The sequence below is a fragment of the Homarus americanus genome, unplaced genomic scaffold (assembly GCF_018991925.1).
Source record: "Homarus americanus isolate GMGI-L3 unplaced genomic scaffold, GMGI_Hamer_2.0 scaffold16430, whole genome shotgun sequence".
NCBI classification, from domain to species: domain Eukaryota; kingdom Metazoa; phylum Arthropoda; class Malacostraca; order Decapoda; family Nephropidae; genus Homarus; species Homarus americanus.
In genome coordinates, this window is record NW_024729259.1 from 4,431,114 (window position 1) to 4,454,212 (window position 23,099).

Here is a 23,099-nt window from a genome sequence, read left to right on the forward strand (position 1 = left end):
TTAATGTCATTTCTGGCATGTGTGTATTGAACAAAAATATTAACCTATATCATAAATTAATATATTCATTAGTACAAATGTCCTGCAGGGGATAATAGTGTTTGAATATTACAAAAGCTGTGTCATTATGCTGTGTGATTAGAATGAGCTATTTAAATATATAATGCCTCACCAGGTGTGTTTGAAATAGTAAACCCATGTTATTCGCGGGGGTTAGGTTCCAAGGAATGGCATGAATAGGCAAAACTGCGGATAGCAACTTATACTACCTTAGTGCACTACCTTATACCTATACCAAACAACCAACCAGCTGCGACAACACTCATCCCCTCTAATTTGTCTAATAATTCAACTTTCGTTGTCAGGGTCATCACTGACTTCTGCCTTTTATGTTTCACATCACTCGCACTGACACTAGGCAGTCTTTTAAGGGCCATTTTCACACAGAAACACTAATGTTTTGAGAGAACAACATGAGATGCTGCAGGAAAAGGCTCGCAAGCTAGTCACCATAGCCACCATTTGCTTACCGCGAATCATCAAAATTGCGAATCACAAGCCCATGAATGGCAAAGGTCTACTATATTTATAAAAACATCATATTAATATTTCTGTTTAATGCAAAGGTTCTGGATATCTAATCATGAGTACAAGTACTGAACAGTACACTGTACTGCATTTTCTCAGTTAAGACATGCATATCAGCTTGTAGCATAGTAAACACAGTTATACAGATAAGAAATATATATACAGTAATACCCCGTTTTACGCGGTACCCCGCCAGAACCGGAATTCCCACTTTACGTGGTGCATCTACTCATATACTCGGGAAACGGCGTGGGCAGGGTGCGCACAAGGTCGCCCAGTCATCAAAACATTACCGAGTTCTTCACCCGCCACCCACCACAGCCGGCCCAAGTCAGTGATAGTGATGGTGAGGATATGGACTTATATGAACTTTGAGGGGTTTGACAAAGCGGCCCTGCAAGCCTCTGTGGTGGATAGTGATACAAGTGATACAGTTGAGGGCCAATAATCTGCCCTCTGCCTTGGAACCAACCCTCCATCCCCGTGTGCCCAGCCACCTTTTCTACCAATGTAAGTGTTAAAAAACCTAATATTATTGATACCGGTATTTCTTTTAATTATTAATTGTGTGTGCATACCATCATAAAATTAAGATGTTATTTTTACTACAACATAGGTATTGTGTCTGAAAAAGTGATTGTCAGTTCAAAACTGATAATATGTTACATAAATTTATTTGTCTGTGGCCCAAGGTTAAAAATGCTTTGAAAACCTTTGATCTAGATGTATGATAGTTATTTTGTGGGTCCCTTATTTTTGGCCTGACCTGACTAGTCACGTCACCCCCCTTCTCTTAAGCTCCTCTACGTGTGTGTTGGTGTGGAGATTAGTGGATGACATCCTTATGACCTGACCTCATGTTTTTAAGGTCACCCTGTATATTTAAGCCTCTCTGTCCATGTAATCCAGTTGCCTCTGAAGATGTCTTGAATAAAGACGAAAGCTAAGGTACTCCGTTGTTTCCATTTTCCCGTGTGATTTTATCAAGATATATATATATATATATATATATATATATATATATATATATATATATATATATATATATATATATATATATATATATATATATATATATATATATATATATATATATATATATATATATATATATATATATATATATATATATAGCAGCCTTGGTGGGAACCATCTAACCTGCCCAGCTGAGAGTTGACTCATGGACCAACGGGCAAAGACACACATTATGGGATCAAGTATTGTACAACTTAACCAGGACAAACCTAACCAAACACTGGACAAATAAAGTTCTTAACAGTAACAAAGAATGAACCAACCACTCAAATGGCTAATAAGCTGGTAAGTGGCAAAATCATAGAGTATAAATAAACAAACAAGTAAAAATAATTCAAATGGACAGAAAATGGGAAAGTATTATTTTACAGTACAGTACTGTACTGTACTACTATTATTGATAATATCTTATATACAGTACTACAGCAAAAGTTCTATTACAGTACTACTGTTTAGTAAAGAATCCCGACACGATACACACCTCTCCTCTCTTTGTTCATCTGGTGAGTGCAAAACTTCAACAAACAGATGAGTTTAACGATCATTATATTTCCTCTGTATTTTGTAGTCATAGCCTACTTGTTTATGATAACGAAGCAAACTGGACTCTTAAGGTCAAATTATTACTTAAATTTTAACTACCACTACAACTATTACAGCTACTACTACAATTCAATTCCTTTTATCCTTATTCATCGGGACCAATGCTGGTTCAGATACCTGAACACGCCTACAAGAACATGCAATAACTTAACCTATGGTACCAAACAAAACAATTTAAATGCACAAACATATGCAAATATTAAACCGATGGTACCACATGAACACATCTGCCAAATGACTTTGGCTGCATTTGGATTGTTGGACTAAATCAGAATTTTTACCAAATGGGACCAAAGTTCAGATACTTGGAAGATTCAGATACAGAAGTTGAAATTGGAATAAAAGGAATTGCACAATACTACACACATGGCTGCTACATTTTACTACTGTACTACCACTACTATTACTTGCTGCTCCCCGACTTATGACTTTAGTTCCTTTTAGTTTCCCGAGAATTAATTATGGCAACATCAGTGTCTGTCTCGTAATGTTTATCATAATCCGAACACAGTAAGATGCATACAAAACATAATAAACAACAATAGCTTAGAATTGACTTAAGATAATACATACACACACATAATTTAAATAACCATAAAATTAACCAATATTCTGACACTATCATATTAACCTTTCTGCTATAACCAATATAAACATGATATTGTAACAGTCTGTGGATTAAAGTGTAAGAAAAAAGATTTACACTGGTGTGAGTAATGAGCAGAAGAGGGAATTAAAATGAAGTGTTAAAAAAAAGAGAGAGAGAGAGAGAGAGAGAGAATTTACCTGGACGGACAAGATTGCTTAGATCACACTTGTTTTATGCAAAATGTTGTTGAAAATATAGAGGAAACATAACAAGGAGGAGTACAACACGGTGGGGTATAACAAGGTGGGGGTATAACAAGGTGGGGGTATAACAAGGTGGGGGTATAACAAGGTGGGGTATAACAAGGTGGGGGTATAACAAGGTGGGGTATAACAAGGTGGGGTATAACAAGGTGGGGGTATAACAAGGTGGGGTATAACAAGGTGGGGTATAACAAGGTGGGGTATAACAAGATGAGGTATACAGCAAGAGAAAATATTAGAGCAAAACATATATTTTAGCAGAAAGCATTTATATTATCATACCTTTAAGGAAATGCAGTAAACAACAATACAAATAATGAGAAATGAACGTCAAAAAATTACAGGAGTGAGTGGTAAAGGTTAAATGTGGCTAGGAGTAGGTGTGTCATATCGTCATTGTTCATATGTCAATGTTGGTCTGAGAGGACTGGTAACTGTGCAAAACTAAGAGCTAATAAATAGGAGTGGATTTATTGGGGGGTGTCATTGCCTGCTTAACGTAAGAATGCTCAAGTGGCACTTATCAAGTAAACCTCATACAAAGATAGACTTCTTTGAATAGAATTTTTTTAGGCAACAGAAAATTACCTCAAAAGATATTCCCCTTACAAAAAAAAATGAGAACAAAGAGCAGCAAGCAATTCAAAGAATAGTCAATCATGCAAAAGCCATTCCTATCCAGCCTCCACGAATGACCTCTTACTACATTCTGAGGACCATAAAAACATATTAACCTTGACTAGTCCAACTGCAAAACACCAAAACCAAGATGGAGCTTTAGTCCTCGTATAACTTTTTCATCCACTTGTACCACAAGAAAACATAAAATCTAGTGTTAACCAGAGGAGTTACTTACATATACAGTAATAATTCTTTTCTGATAAACTAAATCTTAAATGACAGTACTGTACAGTACAAATATACATCCCAAAATAGAAAAATAGTAATTAATACAATTAATCAAAATATGAGATTCAACCACTAAGAGGACTGTAAAGCTGTACTACTCCCCATCTCAACCAATTTAGTCTTCCGTCAGTATTAAATCAAAACCGGGCCCACCAAAATGGTAGAGCAGGGATCATCAGCTGACTTACTGCGCTACCCAGGCATTGGTGTTTGTATTGAAGGACTGAATGAGATGGCCAAATTGGGTTGACCCCTCCCAGAGAAGGACATTGACGTTTCTACAGCCATCCCACCGCATACCTCCAGCCGAGTCCCGGCCATTGAAAGCCAGTCCTAGGACCAGTAAGACTGTTTTAGAGTGAGACTAGTAGAAAATAAAAATAAATAAAAGAAAATAAATAAAAAAAAAGGGGGGGGGGGAGAATGTAAAATCAAAATTAAAAAGTACACAATTAAATACTGTAGTTAAATAAAGAAAGCACTAAAAACAGCTATCTGTTAAAAATAGACCTTGATGCTGCTAAAAAATAATAATAATAGAGTTCTTTTTATAGACTATGTAATAAAAAGTCATCCACCTTTTATAAAATTAAACAGATATATCCTTCAAGTATGTAAGGAGGTGCAGTTATACACCGTATATATGATTACCCAGATCTTGGTTTTCCTCCTAAGTCATTTACTGTACATCTCTGAACCTTTACTCCAACCCCATCTAAGTGGGGTGGAACACACACACACTAAACCTCATACAGAAAAAATAAATAAATAAAATACACCAATGAATATAGGTAAACAAAATGAATAGATAATATATTGTGTCTGAAGGCCATGAGAGCTCTCCTTTGTCCATGAATATATAAGTTAACCAAAAATTTAAAACAAAAACAGTAAGTGCTAAAATATCAAGTCACTGTGATCTAATCTTAATATGATACTGAACTGTAATTACTCCTCAAGATGCAGATAAAGTTTCATGGCATAAAAAGAGTGACGTGCAAAGATAATCCAAACACACAAGCCAGGTCAAAATGTTTTGATAATGTAGGTCACAGTGAGTAACCTTTGATGTGATGTTAGAATAATCAAGAAAACTCAGAAGCTTATGGAACACCATGGAACTTTGGTCAATGGCATTTGAGAAATGTCAGTTTGTATGCACATGTGTACAGTACAGGCAGCCTGGCAAGAATTATATAATTTGTCCCTTCCACATTTATGGTGGGTTATAAACATCATTACCTAAAAGAAGTAAAGGCAAAAATTTAAATATTCGGTATAATCAGAATAAAAAATTAAGAAAAAAATATTCAAAAATAAAATGAAAACAAAGTTATATCTAGTAATAGCATGCATTACTGTTATCAGTGTTACAAGCTTATATATACACTGTACAGTACACAAGTTCTATTAAATATCCACTCAAGAGCTATTCACTATAAAGGTGTCAATAGAGTGAATGCAAACATGCAACAAGTATGATTGTTTTATCTTAAGCTACAGAGAAAAAAATCATTGCAAGAATAGATCAAAATGTACATTATAACACTTGGGCTGATTCAGACATGGATATAGACATGCTAAAGTACTGTTATGTGATGTTATAAGAATATATTGGTGTTCAGTCAAATTTAATCTCTGTAGTCTTTAAATCTATGATCACAAGAAAATGAACATTGCATTAATCAGAATCTCAGATAGTGTAAAAGCAAAAAATTTAGATTTTCAGAACAATCTTAATGTGGGACAATAAGATAACAGGATTAGTAGTAGTGTAAATGAATAAGAAGATATGCACATAAGATAAAGAAAACTTGTGAAGTAAGAAAGATTAGGTCCTGCCTGTCTAGTCTAGAGTGATAAGGAAAATGATGGTTAACAGTACCCTGTATATATACTGCAAGAAACAGAAAATACAGAAATAGTTAAAACTCTATCTGTTCCTAAAAAAAATAAGGATTGAGCTCAGAAATCTCATTTTATGGTCAAGGGGAAAGAGTCGAGTAACTTGTGAGAAATACAGCCAGATCACCACCTGGCAGGACCTCCTGTGTTTAGGGGTTATCTGCAATCTGAGGCAAGTTCACTGTCTTGTCAGAACTATGTAAATGCTGCATACTTTCGCTACTTGGCCTTTGAAAACAAGGTTTATGTTGCAACCTCTGACCTTTTCTCAGTGGTTGGTCCAAGAGCCAGCATACTGAGTGGTCAACATGACAAGGAGCTTACTGCAATAAAATTTATTCCCATTCCCTCCCTTTTAAGATACAGTACTTGCAATGGTAAGGCATGAACGACTGCAAGGTCAATACCAAGGTGTCAGTTAGGAGGCCTATCATCCTAAACTTCTGATAATGGCTTCTGCATTTTCAGGAGCTGCCTGGCAGGAGACATCATAGCTAAAAATTCCAATGTCATAGTGCTGGTGTGAATATATTCTCCTACTTCCTTTGGGAAATTATCATAGGCATAAATAACCATGAAGGGAATATCACTTACCACAACCATAAAGAGAAACGCTAGCTAAAAGGCGATTATGAAAGATCTCAAAGACAAAGGCAGTTACACGGGAAAATATGAAATCAAAACAACTCGCAGTACTCAATAACTTTAACAATTGCAAACACAGGAAATCTTTATTCGAATCAGATAGATAGAAGCTTTTTTGCATAATACTGCAAAGTAAAATCTATGATTAAAAATTCCACGAAGAGAACAAAAAAACCAAGTACAGTAATACACGTTATCAACTTACAGGCATGGGAAACTGTAAATGCTGAAATTCATAAACTTAATGACAGAATTTTAAGCCAAGTGATCCAGCAAGGGCTTCATCCGAAGAATCATTCGACTCACTGGCTCCAAGCAACCAACAAGCCAGGGGCTGAGTTTATTTTATTCTCCTTGGTTCAATGGCACCAAATTATTTATGCAGCCTTTCCATTGATCTGACAAAACAGTGTTCCTACCTTACAATGCACGGCCTTTAGACAATGCAGGTTATGCCAGAAATTCCTTCTGGTGGTTTTTCTCACATCACTTGACAAATGATCTATATGCTATTAAAGATTGCAATACCCTGTATGCTGTAATAAAAAAGGGGGGACAGGGGATAAGGGAAGAAATACAAGACTTTTTTCAATCTTCTAGGCATTTTCACACTACAGCATATTGGAAAACAGTCAGATCCCAAACACGGACTCTCCCTTCATTATTTTACTACTGTAACAGAAGTGTACTTTCATGATACTCCCCTCCCACAGCAGGGTCTCAAGATATCTAAATGATATACCTTTCACTTCACACAAATTAACATCAACCACCAGAAGATTGTCCATCCCCAGACACCAATTAATGCCATTCACTCGAGTCATTTACAATCCCTGATGCTTCCTAAGTTCCTCCCTTCACTTCTCTTTGCCTCCTTACCATCCACCTCTGAATTAAACACGCTTTTTACCCATCTTTCACTTTCCATTCTCTAAACATATTCATACCACCTTACTAAACTTCACACCTCTTCCTCATGAGGTATGAAAGGCAACAAAACAAACCATATAACAGAATTTGAAACTGATTTAGAAAAGTCCAAATGACTACAGTACATGAAATTGAACACTGTATCTGAAATTAATGTTTTCAGAGTCTTGCACAATTAACCAAAGAATCAGTGACTAAAGAAGCAAAAGCAAGAAATGAGAAAAACTATACCAGTGTATTAAAAAAAAACTCAGTACAGGGGTATGTAAAGTTGTCACGAAGAATAACGCATGGCACATTCTACCAGCTGTATAATATTCCTTCATTACAGTAACTACTGTGGCATACATATTCCATTACCAGGTGTTCTCACTCATTCGTTAATGCAGTGAGAATTTTTTCTTCAAACTAACTCTCCAAATTCCACATCTAAACATTCTGGAACACGAACAAACCAATGCTGAATATATGTATGTCCACTGCTTGTAGAACTAGAGATTTTAAAACAACTTGCTAAGGTCTCCCACAAAAAAAAAGAGGAAAAAAATCCCTTTTATAAGAAAAATAAAAGAGGAACCAAAAGTTTTCTGAAGTTAAGTTGTAAGCTTTTAAATGTAGGGACAACTTCCCTTTTGTTCTGTTTCACTTGGAAGAATGAAATCCCCAGGACCAAATACCTCCCGACCCCACAACTCAAAGAATAAAAAAAATTAGCTAGGCTACATTTCTCACCATTTCAAGATGGAGCAAAAGCCCCTGTGACAATGGAAATCTTTCTCTATTTGCAGCAGAAGGGAAAAAACCTCACAATAAGAAGAAAAACACCTAAAGAATGAAAGTTTTCAGGACTTAACCTACCAACTTTCCATAGTTCTATGTCTAAAACCCGGACTATGCATCAATCTTGACTTTTTGCTCAAGTAATCAACTCGGCAATTAATACCTACCAGTAAGTGTGTCTCCTGATAGATAAATGATGCACAGGATTCTTTTATGTGAAGACCTTCCAAGTGACTTTCAAGCTTAAATTTAGTCTCTAACCTGTTAGTATCTCTTACCCAAACCTGGGCAAAACTTCCCAAACTACTAAAAATAATAACATGCCTTGAAGAATAATAGATCACTTCCTTACCCGGTATAGTGCAGGTGACCTGAAGGGTCTTAGCCATCTGAAACTGATGTCAAGACAAATCTCATTCAACCATCCAGGTTAGATTAACACCTTTTGAGAACTTTGGCACATGAAACAGCCTGAAGACGACTTAATCAACCTATATTTCCCTTGGTATAAATAAACATTGAAGCCATCTATCACATTATGCAATATAATTCATAAGGGTACCTCGGTTAACTGGCTAGACTCATGGAGGTTGATATATCACTTCTAATGAGAATGCACACCATTGCACAATCCAATTTATCTGAGCCAACTGCAGACCCTCTCAAATGTTTCACAAATAATTAAACTATATAAATATGCAAAATTCTCCCAGGAAAATTGATCATGACATTTAACTTGCAAACAAGCTGCCCAATCATGGTTATTCTGCATCCATAAGCCAGTTCGTATCATGATTAACCATCATTACCAAGTCGCAAACCACACCATGTAGTTAGAGGTAGGTGTGTATGAGGTACTGTACTGGTAAATGGCCCAGGCCAAGGTTGGCCACCCCTACAAATACGCTAACTCTGGCTCAAAAGAGCAGTAAAAAACAAACTTACCTTATGGATTAGTTAATATAAACCCTAATAATAGTTTTACTTGCATGAACACACCTACAATTGCCTTACTTCCTGTCAAATATTTATCCCTGATGTGTCATAAAGGGGCTCAACACTTTGATTTTGAAGTAAATAAGTAACCATAGGAGAGCCGGTCTACTGTATATCCACTTTCACTGACACAAAGCTAAGAACTTAATTCCAGAATGGCAGAAAAACATTGAAATAAAATACAGTATTCAACAGAAGCCTTGGTGCTTAGTGTAATGATTAACAGACATGACTCTGTTAAGACCTCCTGACTCACAAGGCACTTATTACACCTTATCTCCCCAAATTGAAGAAGAGGATTGGAGGGTGCTTGATTAGCAGGCCAACCCTGGTTAGCATTATAGGTGATGGAAGGGAAACCTTAACTGCTTGTGTTATGTTAGCTCCCTGGCTTATGAGTTCTGTTAGAAAACTTTTGAAAATATTAAAAATAATAGCAAAGTGAAGCTGGATTATAAAAACTGTACAATAATCATAAGTGACTTGTTAACACATTAACCTTATTATCATAAAATTTTCATATCATTCTTAACTTCACTGTTTTCTTGTAACATTATCTGAACCTTTTTTTTATCATTTAAATTTCTAAAAGACATGTCCTAAGTTTTCTGAAATTGTTGGTCTATTTCTACTAACAGAGACAAAGCAGTGCTTCAAAATATTTTTAAATTCAAAATGCTTACTAATGCTCTAATTTTTTTCATCTACAGCATTAATATTTTCATTACTGTATCTAGTACTTGAACTGACCTTAATCCAAAAGCTGAAAGCCTCACTAAGCCACACAAATCTAATGACATGCATGTCCTTGATGGAGAAATCATTTCAAAAGAATACACTCATCATAACTAGATAAAGCTTTCTAAGTGATATGTGAAAAACAAAATGGACTAAAAAAATGTAAACACCAGTAAACTTTAGAGAAGTGAGCAAAGGTCACTACTTATGAATACCGATTCTAATCAATTTAATGAATTTCTCAAATATGGTAATATCACCAAACTAAAACAAATAATAATGTCATAGAGTTAATGAATTTTTTGTGAAAGGACACTTTGGACATATGGAAAATGTATACAATTCATATAAAATTACCCAAAACCATCTGGATGTCTGGTAACCCACTACAAATAGTTAATACAATAAGTTATATAAACATCCAGTCCAAATCCTTATATTGTTACAGAGAGACACTAAATACTGAAAAAAGATAACTTACTGTACCTCAAGCATAATGATATATACATAAATATACAATACTTATGTACAGTAACTAGTTTGGAATAATTTATCTATTGCAGAATACAGTAATTTATCTATTGCAAAAGTTACTATCAAAAGACTCACCTGACATAATGCATACCCCTTCAGCAATTAACCAACATGAGATGTATTTGTACAGAGTTATTTTTGCCCAGAGTCCAACCATCATGTGACGCTGCCACAAAGACAGATCCTAAAAACAAAAAAAGGTTACAATATTATACAGTATAAAAATGGAGTGATTTTGTGGAATGGCTCTCACAGGACACACACAGACACAATGAAAAAGTTTTTCCGTAATATTGAAACACGATATTGCTTAAAAAACATTTACAAATATGATTATAATCTCAATATACACATTACTGCACTTATAAATGTGTGATTAAGGAATTCTTAGTAATAAATACAGTAAATATTGAAAGGTAAAAAATTACAGAGCGAGACCGTCTTACATAATATTCTTCCGAGTTGATAAATGCATCAGGTATATAGCTGATTCCCACTTGATAGACTGCTAGGTAGAAGAGTCCTAAGCCACCACGAAGTAGTCCAGGTATCAAGCATGGTGGCAGCTCACATCCAACCAGTGTTCCCTGTATATACAATTACTCAAATGTTTACATATGAACAAATTTGAAAAAACAAAAAAAATAACGGATTGATCCTTAGATCTTTTATAGCAGTGTCTACCACCAGACAGTTCTCTCATCGTACTGTTTCTTAAATTCCAGGGTGATCCAGAACTAACTTACACCCATTAATGAAACTAAGTGATCCAGTAAGTCAAATATGAAGTTTCTAAAATAATAAGTAAGATAAAACAGTACAGTACACCACTGTATTCAACTCATTCTGTTTGAGGACAGTGAAATGCCTGCAAGGTAAAATATGGGCTGCAGTAGCTCATGAAACAGCTAACAATTTCTTATGACCTTCAAGATAAGGGAGTGCCAGTCTCAATGGAAATCAGAGAGGAACTGAAGTCAATGATTGGTTTGTCCTGAATTCTAAAGATGGCAGATATAGCCTTGGCCTGGAGCATGCTGTACTGATTGGACAACCTCAGTACTATTAGACCTTCTGTCACTAAAGGGCAATTGTTGCACTAAATCCTCCCCATATTGGACCTGATGGTGTGATGGGAAGGAAAAGGTGAGGGATGTTAAGTGTGAAACCCCCCCCAACCCCTAAGAGTCTATAATACCAAAGAAACATGGCTTTTGGATATACAAAGAAGATATTTATAACCAAAATATGAACAACTACATTAATAAAGCAAGGAATGTTAAACTTTCTTTGATGATGGCAGGCTTCCCTACAGCTAACCTCCACTTATGCTGGCCACCGGTTAAGGGTTAAAAGTCAGTTTAACATGTACAGTCCCCTTCACTAATGAGTTTACAGGGGCTCATCATATAAACATTCCACAAATTGCTATCTTTGAGACATTTATTTTAATATTATTTTTAATTTGATTCCATAGTATGTTTACTATTACGAGTTTCCTTGTGTCAAATGTAAACAAACACAGCACTGCCACACTGCACAAAACCTGACGAGCCACTGTAAACACATTCGTGAAGGGGACTGTATATGTCAAGTTGAGCATCATATATCTATTATTGCCCCAAACCTGTGTGGGGTGAATCGATGGACACCGAACCTCCGAGGAGAGAAGGAAATACTTGAGAGACTGGTGCAAGAAGAGTATCCAATTTACATAGTTACCCCTATAAAAGTTCAACACTAACCTTGACAAAATCGAGGTACCGTCGCATAGAGAACTGTGGACCAACCATGAAAGATGCCGGGAAGTATGTGTGAGCTGCAATTTCTACTAGTGTTGGAGTAAATGATAAGGCTGTTTTTTGTTGATCATTTGACAATTTTCCCTGAAAATTATAATGTTTTCAAGAACTTATTCAAATTACTGAAAGCAGTAATACAGCTTCAACATGTTTGCAGCAATACATTATCCCTAAATATCTAAAGGATTTTTTATATCAACACATTGAATACATTTAAGCAACTATCCAGTATTAAATGGTCTATTTCTTCAACATATAATTTATACATGGGGTACTACTACTGTACAATACTTATGATATTCTGTGAAATTATTATAATAAAGGAAAATAATTTGAATACAAATTTTGCTATTTGTATGAGACAGAAAACCAACAAGAAGTTATAATTTTTCATTCCCCGAACAAAACCAATCCAATGAGTTAATAAAACATAGGCCATTTCCTGCTATACTACAGAATGAGTCAAAGTAACATTTAACATCAACCCACTTCATTATATATGTCCTGATGAATTAAGTTTTAATGGTATTAAATATGAGTGGGATGGTCATGCAGTGATGTGTGTGTCAATGACCTGTTGAGTTGAGCGATTCTTACGGCTGGACATGTGTTGATGGGTGATGCTAAGCTGTATGAAGCAAAAGGGATAAAACAGACAGGTACAGTATTGAGGTCTTGCTGAAGAAAGGGAATACCAAAATAAAAATACATCTATAAGAGCAGGAAGATTGAACGAATGAAAGTGAAAGAAGGACAAGCTTGTGTGTACAGTATTTGTTCAATTCTGTCCATTCTGCATTATGGCAGGAAAGGGATTGGAAAAAAAAAAATCTATCACTTATAGGAAAATAACGTAAGTAAAAACAATATCATACTGGATCTTTTCTGCCATCATATACATCATAGGTGAGAGCAATGAGCCGCAAGGTCAGCACACAGTGAGGCATACTCCATTTGATGTCATATGTGTCTGTTCCTGTCATGTAGTAACCTGGAATGTTAAATGTCTATTACTGTGAAGTCAAAAGTGCTAAGGTCCTATTAATAATGTACTACACAATCTAGTTTCTAGTCTTTTTGTTCTGGATACCAATAAAGTACTGTACAGTAATATATAAAAAAATAGGAAGAAAACAAAAAACTCTCATTATTCAAGAGGTTCCTAATCAGTGATAGCAAATGCTTCAGACCCTGTTTAATATCATATACAGTAGTCAAGAGATTACTTTTCTAGACAATACATAAAAAAATAAGGAGACATTGTTTAGTAATCCTGATAAAGACCATTGCATATTTTTTTTTCATTAAGGTCGTACATGTTCCAGCTATGTTTGCCCCACAGTCCTGCACTGTAATTTTACGATATAACCTTAAATGTGCCAAGGGTCTCTGACATAAGGAAGGCTCTACCGGCAACAAAAATTTTTGGTGTGGATTTCGCAGGTGATGCAATGATTACTTGTAGGTCATAATAAACTGGTTATTAATTCTTACTACTGTATGTAATTATTATTTTTTTACTAAAAAGTAGTACTGTACAATAACATTCTGAGCCATCTTACCAACGAGAAGATATGTCATCTGGAAGACAAAGGAAATGATGACAGATTTGAGAGTTCCGCCTATAAGAAGAAGCAGCAACCATGCCACCATGACACACACTGCTGAGTGGACCACATTGTGACCTGAGAACATATTTATTTATTTTTATTAATAAAGAGATTTATGAGGTACACATTAGAGTACTTGCAACTTAATTAAATGATTAAGACCATTAAAGTTATCAAAATCTTATTGTCAGATTTTCTATTCCAGATATCTATTACAAGAACTTACCAACAATAATAACAAACCAAGGACCACAGGCAGATTATCAATATCGTACAAAATAAATCTCATGGGCACTTCTTACTTATACTATAGAGTAATTTAAAGACAGCAGTGAGCAAAAAATTATTACAATATAACTACGTAACAATACAGTACAGATAGGCGGTCAACTTACCATAGTTGAAAAGGGCAATACTAACTCCAGTCACAATGAAGTACAGGTGTTGTAATTTTGGACTTTTGCAGTATAAGGTGTAGCGATGTATTAACACTATAGGATATCCTGGAAAAAAATAAAAGTAACAGTTTAACTCCACATTCATACAACTCTTTTTTTTCTTACACTTTATAGGAATTTTTTTCTTTACATTTTCCCATTTTTAAATTTTTTAGATAATATATCCTATTTTTAGCCCCTAAGTATAAAAAGAAGACAGTACAATACATCCATTGGCTATTAAGACCTTGAACACATGCACATAAACATGGTATTAAGCTCTTCATCTAGCAAATTACTGTATAATGTACTGTATATATTTCAGCTCTGGCTGTTACATTTTTTTTTTAATATATAACCATTTTTAAAGTGATTACGGCATCAAACAACTTAAATTTTTATGACTCCAGATGTACTACATAAAGTCAATCAATCTGGCAATACACTGCCCCCTCACTTAACATGGGTTTGGTCAAGGCGGATTAGCTCAAACACATTTTTTTATTACTACCCGGTATCGCTTAACACTGTAATACATATTGAAGGTTTATCCCCATGGTTTGCCTTTATTGTCTTTTGAAAAGTATACAGTCTACCACTAGGCAACTTGAATTTAGTAAAAATCATCTTGCCAATCCCTTGACAAATCAAAGACTGACTGGAAATCAGTGGCATACCGTGGTTGCACTAATAGGCATGCAAAACACCCACATATATCAGTTATCAAATCAAATATCAAGCAGAATATGGCCTTTCTCTAAATAAGGGTTGTCAAGCTTTTATAAACACCTAATTTCTTAAATAATATCAGTGGCATCTGACAAAGAATCTATTATAAGTCATTAAATAATGGGTGCAAAAATACTGAAGGCAAAAGAATATTAATATTCAGTGTGATCTACAGTAATTTAGAAATAAAGTACAGGGTAGTAAAAAAAAATTACTAGGCATCATGCACAACTCTGGCCCTCTGTAAAGTTGCCAATAAGCTTATTGCTGAACATTTAAATAATTAGTAAATATTTTTATTTATATGATCTGATATTATTATTTGAAGTACGGGTGTAAATCAGAAAACTGAATAGTTTTCCTAAGTGAGAAACTATAACTGAAAGTGGACTGTTGGGTTATTTAGAAATATTAAAAAAAATAATGTAGACCAGTTTTGTCCAGCTGATGGAGAGCCGCTGTCGGTCTACATAGCCTCTTGACAAGTAAATGCAGTTTTCGAAGTGCTTGCACTTGTACCCATTACATTTACAGAAACCTTATTACATAGACACTCTTATGGAACAACTCTGAGGTAATATAATATCACCATATAACATAAGATTTCATGCTTATCAAGGGAAAAGGTATTAAATTTGACTATAATGGCTCAAATTCCTTATGCTCCAACACAATAAAGTTCATTTTATCATGTTATTGATAGGATGGTTATGTCTATATGTCCACTGAGGGCATGCGGCTTATCCTTCTGCATGCATTGAAGGACGCTGAGTCCCCTCGACTTTCCTGAGTGAAAACTGTGAAGACTCTAAAATTATATCTGTATTATTGAAGATACTATTTAAAAATATATTTTGCTTTCTACTAGGCATGCAATGCATGCCTTGCATTCATTAAGAATATGCCACTGCTGGAAATTCTACTTTACAGCTGAGTCAAGACAGAGACCAATACTTTTACCAATTACCTCTGTGGGTTGAGAGCCACACTGTAGTCTGTTTACCCGAAGCTTGCAATTGAGCCCAGGGGTCAGTTTGTAGCAAGGCAGCTGATTGGTTGCCAGACAGACACCCAAAAACAGTAATCAATCGATATTTACTCTACTGCATTATGATATTTTATGGGTTAATAGCTTTACCGTGTCTCTGATAATTTGCAAACTTGAGGAAATCAAAATTAGCAAGTGAAATGCAATGGCAACCTAAATATCTTGATGATAACCAGAAAGAGAGTAAAAAACTTCAGCGACATCTTCCAACGTGCTGCTTGACGTAACATGGTGAGGAGGAGTTTACGTCCCAGAGTTTGTTCATTACATCTGTTCAAGTTCACGTTACAATACGTATTTGTATTACCAGTGTTTCACATGTAAATTTTTGTTTCCCCAATGGCATAAATTTCCAGTTATCAACATAGAAAGGTTATCATCGTTTAAAATATCATAAAATAAATACAGTACAGTATGATAAATTAAATACTGAAGAACTGTAGTGAATCTTTGGATGTCCGGCCGCCAACCAATCAGCTGCTTTGCTACAAACTGACCCTCGGCTTCAGTTGCAAGCTTAAGAGTGAACAGACTATCATAACCACTAAAGGCCAACACTTACTTAAACAACTAGAGCAAAACCTTTATCACTCCGCACTTTATCCAGCAAGCTTCAGTAACCAATATTTTACAGTACTGTATATACTATATACAGGAGGTCCCTGACTTAAGAACATCCGACTTACAAACGCCCGCCGATAAGAACGGGGTTCAACTTGAAATTTACAATATTTTATTTACCTCATGACTTATTTTTTACTTTCATTTACTGTATTTTGTTATTCTATCTCTACTTTTGTCTTAAATTAAGTGATTTTAGATGTATATAAGGACTTAGGCTATGATAGAGTGGGATTTTGAACATTGTTCTATAAGTACAGTATGCACATAGCATGTGTTTCGACTTACGAACGTCCTCAGGAACGGAACCCAGAGAACCCCTGTACATCAATACTGTATTGTGCATATGTTCAATCGATTTATTTATACAAAGTGTAAACCCTTGTTATTCGCAGGTTCACCATTCACTATTGATGGTAAATAGATGGTGGCTAGCTTACGAGCCTCTACGAAGTTCAGTGACAACTTTTGACAACTCACCAGAGCTGAAGGCTATGGCATGCAGTACTGTACAATATTTGACATTTCCAATGTTAATCCAAAGTTGTCACTGACTTGCTCCCAAACCTGATTCTGTGCATTAAAATAAGTTTCTGTAACCCCCCCCCCACCCCCCAAAAATAGTAAAAGCACTAAAATAGAAATTGTAGAGTTTTGAAATTTTCTTTAAAATACAAATACAGTATTACAGTAAATATAGTTATTAAAAGCTCATCTCGGAACTGCAAATATTCAGTAGCTATACAGTAATAGTGAATGTACAGTATGTGGAAAACAATAAATAAATAGGTCTCTGGCAAACTGATAAAATCTATTAGACCTATGATGGATCTGATTTCACTAAGCACTAACCACTAAATTGACAATGCTCATTGAAGGGTTTTTGTCAATTAACTTTAAAGCTACTGTATATGGAGAGTAAAACACGGCTTACTTGCTATTCCCATAGTACTGTATATTCAAAGTAGTTTTTTCTTTTTTCCATCACCAGACTTGTCTACTATGTATGCTCAGAGTTATAATTGTTCCATACAGAAAATCCAAAGATGCTAGGTGTAAACGATTACTAAAATATTAAGTTTGTGAAAGCATACTTGACTTTTCTGATTACTGTAACAACATTTACTTTTTGCCTTTATATAATGAGTTTACAAAGTAGCACACTGCAAATCTGATTTTTGTTGCTCAGCATATCAAGAGTTTGTTTTCATGCACTTATTACATGCAGGGATATATAAATTACTCCAGGTTACACAAGTCTTGAAACTTTGAATTTATAATCAAACAAGACCCACAACCACTCAACTAGGAGTTATATCAGTAGACTTCATCAAATATAACTTAATTCAACAGCAGGTTTTGTGTCTGCTCTCACCACTGTCAATTGGGTTCAAAATTAGCTTACTTAGGATGTGTTAAAGGTGTTGTCTGTTGCTATAGAATCAAACATGGCAGGTCTCCAAATTCCTCCTGTACAAACACTGGACACATGGGCAATGGCCTTCACTGGACCACTAATATCAGTTTGTTACAGTTGACAGAGATATTCAATACATACATAATCCATGATCAATCAAGAATTTAACTTTTACTTGCTCAACAATTTCCTCCACTCAGCTGTTCATTCTTTCCTTATGTAACATGGACAGAGATGAGGATGACCACACGAGGTGTACGGAGATAGATGTCATTGAAAACATACCAAACTTGGGTTAAAGGTCATATGTGTGTAAGTAACATTAGATCAAGACAGTTGTTAAATCATTCACAATAGGGGGGGAATTATTTCATCACTCCCTCCCGGCTTAGTAACGTCACTTCCCCGCCAAAACATTGAATCCCACACACAACTTGTCAAGGAAATGATAGATTAACCAGTTTTTAAGTCATTACACACTCGTACGTCTCTTTACCTATAAGTATAGATATCAGGAGTCGTAATGCAGGTTCTGGCGCTCCCAAAAAATTAGCAAAAGCTTGGAGATAGGTACGGTCATCTGCAGCAACCTCGGCCATGTTTGTTGTCGATGGAACAGCTGATCACAACTGATGCGTTGGTCCCCTTCCCGCACCCGCACCCGCACCCGCCGCATGCAGTTGCCATCAGTGCGTTTTTAGGCTTATTTTAATGGCTTTGCACGTGGAGATAAGATATATAGATAGATAGATAGATAGATAGATTTAGATTTATTCAATAATATCGGCATACACGTTTATACTGATTCATCATATTATGTACACAGATAATGTAGGTATAAAAACAGTGCAATTGAATTTATGTATATTGCAGATTTGTAGACATGGACATAGGCTGTGTTACACGTGGCAATAGAGTTTGATATTTATTCAGTAAAATCGACACACAAGATCACATTGGTTCAGGATAGTATGTAAATAATGTCTTGGCTTGCCCTCAATCTCAACCTTTCTCTAGTTTGTTATTTCTTTTTGTAGATGTGCTATCCATGCTTGTAACTTTGTAAGGAGCATACGGGTGATCAGAAGAGCTACGATTTATATTTCCCTGTTTGGTTGACTTTCTTCACTGTTGCCTTCAATTGCTGCACTGTTTTCAGCGATAGGTGAATACAATGATTGGGTATTTTTTCTTTTCTACAGGTGACAGAATATTATTATTCCCAAAGTACTTGTGTTTTGGGTTATTGTGCCCCGCTTGAAAAGTTACACTTACACATAAATAATTGTCAATAATACCATAATTTGAAACTTACAGTATTAATGTAAATCATCTTGCGTCATCCAGGCTATTTTATGGAAGTCATAATATAACTTCCAGCAAGATTACAATCTGTAGTTTTAAAGGCAGTGTTCTAATACAATACTCAAATTGATGTACTCCCAGATCTGAGCTGAACTGCATGACAATTTTAAATATGGACAAATATTTTTTTTAAGACTCAAGTAGAGAAGCACATGCAGGCTGTATTATATTGAGAGTTACACTTGTAATTTGTAGTGATTTGGGTGGACATTGTGAGGAGAAAAGGTACGCGAAGAGCATAAACCCTAAACTTCTGTTATAACTTTTATCAGGTTATGCTGCGGTTGAGAGTCCAGCTCATTATCAGCCATATATCTCATTTACTAGATAATATTCGCGATCTGTGTGTAACACGACCACAGAATTTACCAGTACTTCACCAAGACGAACTAGACTTGATTAAAGATTCAAGGGGTTTAGTTAAGAGCCGAAATATGTTACATCCCAACGTCTTCCACGAGAAGAATATAAATATGCTAATGAAATGAATAGTGCATTAATAGTCATATTGCAACGCAAAATTATGTATCGGACGCAGATTTAGGTAAGTACTGTAAAATTAAGGGAAAATTTTCATCTGTTGCCACTAATCGAAATTGAAACTTTTCCGATAGTTTTTGACCTTCATTTCTAGAGCAAATCTATAATTTCTGAGATAAGCCCCCATCCCATCTCAGAATCTAGGGATTTGCTATAAAAGTCAAGAAAAAAAACTGTTCAAAACCTAAAAAAAAAACACCAGAAAAACATTCGTTCCAGTACCGCCACGTATACCAGCATACATAATAAAATGTTAAATGTCTCACTTATGTGTAATTAGCTCCAGAAATGTCATTGAAGAAAAGTGTCTTAGAATTTTAAAAATTACCTATTGCAATTATAAAATTCACGAGATTCGTTTAGTGGCACCACGTGAAATAATACCGAATTAAGATGGGTTTAGGTTACACATTATTTGAGAAGCAACTTATTTACAGAAATGGACAGTTTTCTGATGTCTTGGAATATGTAAACTGTTATGTACATTGAAGTATGGTCATTCATATACATATCGATCTAACTTAGACGTACTGTATAAGATTCTTCGACAAAAAAATGCATTTGTGATTTACTACCAAAAATATTCACCATCGACTATCAGTTGAAGTACTGTTATTATAGTTTGACCTCAGTATTCTCTCACATAATCAGTGCTGGTAATGTGCAGTACCTTATAATACTGTATATTTGAGTGAGACAAAACATTTTAGTTTCAGTTTTACATGCTGCCTCGTTTTTCACTTGTCGATTGTTATACACAATATTGGAACAATGATCTAACTGGGAATTGGCGTGATATACACGAGCTGGATTAATATTAATACACAGGAATACCCAAAATCTAAATTAGAAGAATGGAAAGGGGCTTAGGGAGCATGGAACAAATAACCAATACATTACTTGACTAGAATCAACATGATCGCCTTAGAAAAATTGGAGTTAAATTTGTAATTACTGAATGGAAGAAATATGAAATAAAAGGAAAACAGCGAGTCTCATCCGTGAGGGAGGTAACGAGTACATAAGAAGAAATGAACTCACGGGGACTCAAGGAGGGACTTGACTAGGAAACAAACACTGGGGTAAAGGTGTAAACAATTGCTTGGCGAGCCTCGCTGCAGCTTCCACTCCCAACCTTTTACAGTGCACAAGTGCTTCAGGTACTACACTATACCTTACCATATGGCCATCAAGGTTTGAGACTTGCACCAACATCCATATTAGACAATTAGTTCCCAATGTATTTTTTCAGTGACAAATACCCTCATCCCAGGATGTAAGGTGGTGCCCAATAAACTAGCCCCCTCGGGAGCAAATCTGAATACCCTCATCCAATGTTATTTCGTCTTTCCCAGCAAAGAAAACTGATGCCTTACAATATTGCAGATTCTTTACATTTAAAATATATCTTAAAAAGAAAAAAAAAACGTTTTTAGTTTGCATTACCGGCGAGGAAACTTGGTGTGGTTAGTAGTTAGTGTAGTAAGGAGAGAGATGACATCAAAACTCAGTTAAGCTTACGGCAGCCCTCACGGACCACATAATAGCTCAGAACATAAGAACATAAGAAAATAAGGAGTCTGCAATAGGCCGGTTGGCCTGTGCATGGCAGCTCCTGTCGAGAGTTACTACCACTCTATCATCCATGAATCTATCCAGCCTCCTTTTGAAACTTTCCAGCGTTCCAGCACTTACTACAAAGCTGCTAAGCTTGTTCCACTCGTCCACCACCCTATTTGTGAACCAGTTCCTTCCTATCTCCCTCCTAAACCTAAACTTATCCTACTTAAATCCGTTGCTCCGAGTCCTATCCTGCTCGGATATTATAAGAACTTTATCTATATCCCCTTTATTGATTCCTTTCACCCACTTAAATACTTCTATCATATCTCCCCGCACTCTTCGTCTTTCTAGGGAATGCAAGTTAAGTTTCTTTAACCTATCCTGATATGGAAGGTTTCGCAACAGGGGAGGTGGATACCAGTGAAGTAAACAAGATTCTAAGGTCCATTGCTACAAGTACCAGAGAATTTAAAAAACAAAGTAGCTATAGCGCAGGAGGTGGGCGCCTCGAACTGGTTAACTACGTTACCGATAAGGGCAAATGGTTTCAGTCTCAATAAACAAGAATTTACAGATGCCAATGCTCTAAGGTACGGTAGGCCAGTAGAAGGTTTGCCCTCCCAATGCGTGTGTGGCTCTTCCTAGGACGTCGATGACGCCATGGTGTGCAAGAAAGGGGGGCTTCATATGCATGAGGCATGACGAAGTAAGGGATCTCACAACAAATATGTTGAAGGAAATCTGCCGTGATGTCAGAGTAGAACCGACCCTCCTTCCATTGGACAGTGAGATTTTTCAACATAGGACTTCAAACACATCCAACGAAGCCGTGTTGACGTCAGTGCTCGAGGATTCTGGACGCGGGGACAGCGAGCCTTCGTCGACATCAGGATTTTTTATCCCATGGCCGCATGTCACCGTAACTTAGCTCTTGATGCTGTACACAGGAGGAACGAGAACGACAAGATAAGGGCATATGGGGAGAGAATTCAGAACGTTAATCAAGGCAGCTTCACTCCTCTAGTGTTCACAACCTCTGGTGTGATAGGACCAAGTGCAAGATGCTTCTACGCCAGACTCGCCGAGGTGATATCCGAACAGAAGCAGCAGCCCAAAAGTCATGTTACACCCTGGATGAGATGTCGACTGTCCTCTCTCCTTCGGTCGGCTTTGCTCTGCCTCAGGGGAACGAGAGCATCTGCCCCAAAGCCGACAACAGTTGCAGATATTGACTATGAGGCTACAGTCACTGAACGCAGCATAGATCTGCGGCTCAACTAACTCAACACAGCTAGGATAGCTACTTATTTATCAGGATATTTAATATTAAGGTAATAAAATGGTGGCGAAGGTATGTCTATTGGGGGAGGCTGGAGCCCATTTAAAAACAAAAAAAAAGGGAGAGAGAGGACCCTCAATGGGGCCGTCTTGATAACCTATATTGACGCTTAT

At 36.1% G+C, this 23,099-nt stretch overlaps 1 protein-coding gene across 3 annotated transcripts in view; it reads right to left on the bottom strand.

Moving 5' to 3' along the window:
• Window positions 1–18,798, bottom strand: part of LOC121866437 (lysophospholipid acyltransferase 5-like) — a 30,946-nt gene extending 12,148 nt beyond the window's left edge. For 2 of the 3 annotated variants that reach the window (XR_006088978.1, XM_042366105.1), the window contains exons 1-7: window positions 18,676–18,798; window positions 14,323–14,430; window positions 13,880–14,002; window positions 13,193–13,308; window positions 12,261–12,401; window positions 10,962–11,102; window positions 10,591–10,699 (exon numbers count right to left, since the gene is read on the bottom strand). Coding sequence is in view for 2 of the 3 variants with exons in the window: in XM_042366105.1 (XP_042222039.1) it covers window positions 10,591–10,699; window positions 10,962–11,102; window positions 12,261–12,401; window positions 13,193–13,308; window positions 13,880–14,002; window positions 14,323–14,430; window positions 18,676–18,778 (841 nt within the window). In the remaining variant the exon portion in view is untranslated. Of the gene's footprint in view, window positions 1–4,175; window positions 4,321–10,590; window positions 10,700–10,961; window positions 11,103–12,260; window positions 12,402–13,192; window positions 13,309–13,879; window positions 14,003–14,322; window positions 14,431–18,675 lie in introns of all 3 variants that reach the window. The other variant, XM_042366104.1, reaches the window with a different exon arrangement.
• Window positions 18,799–23,099: the final 4,301 nt, after the last annotated feature.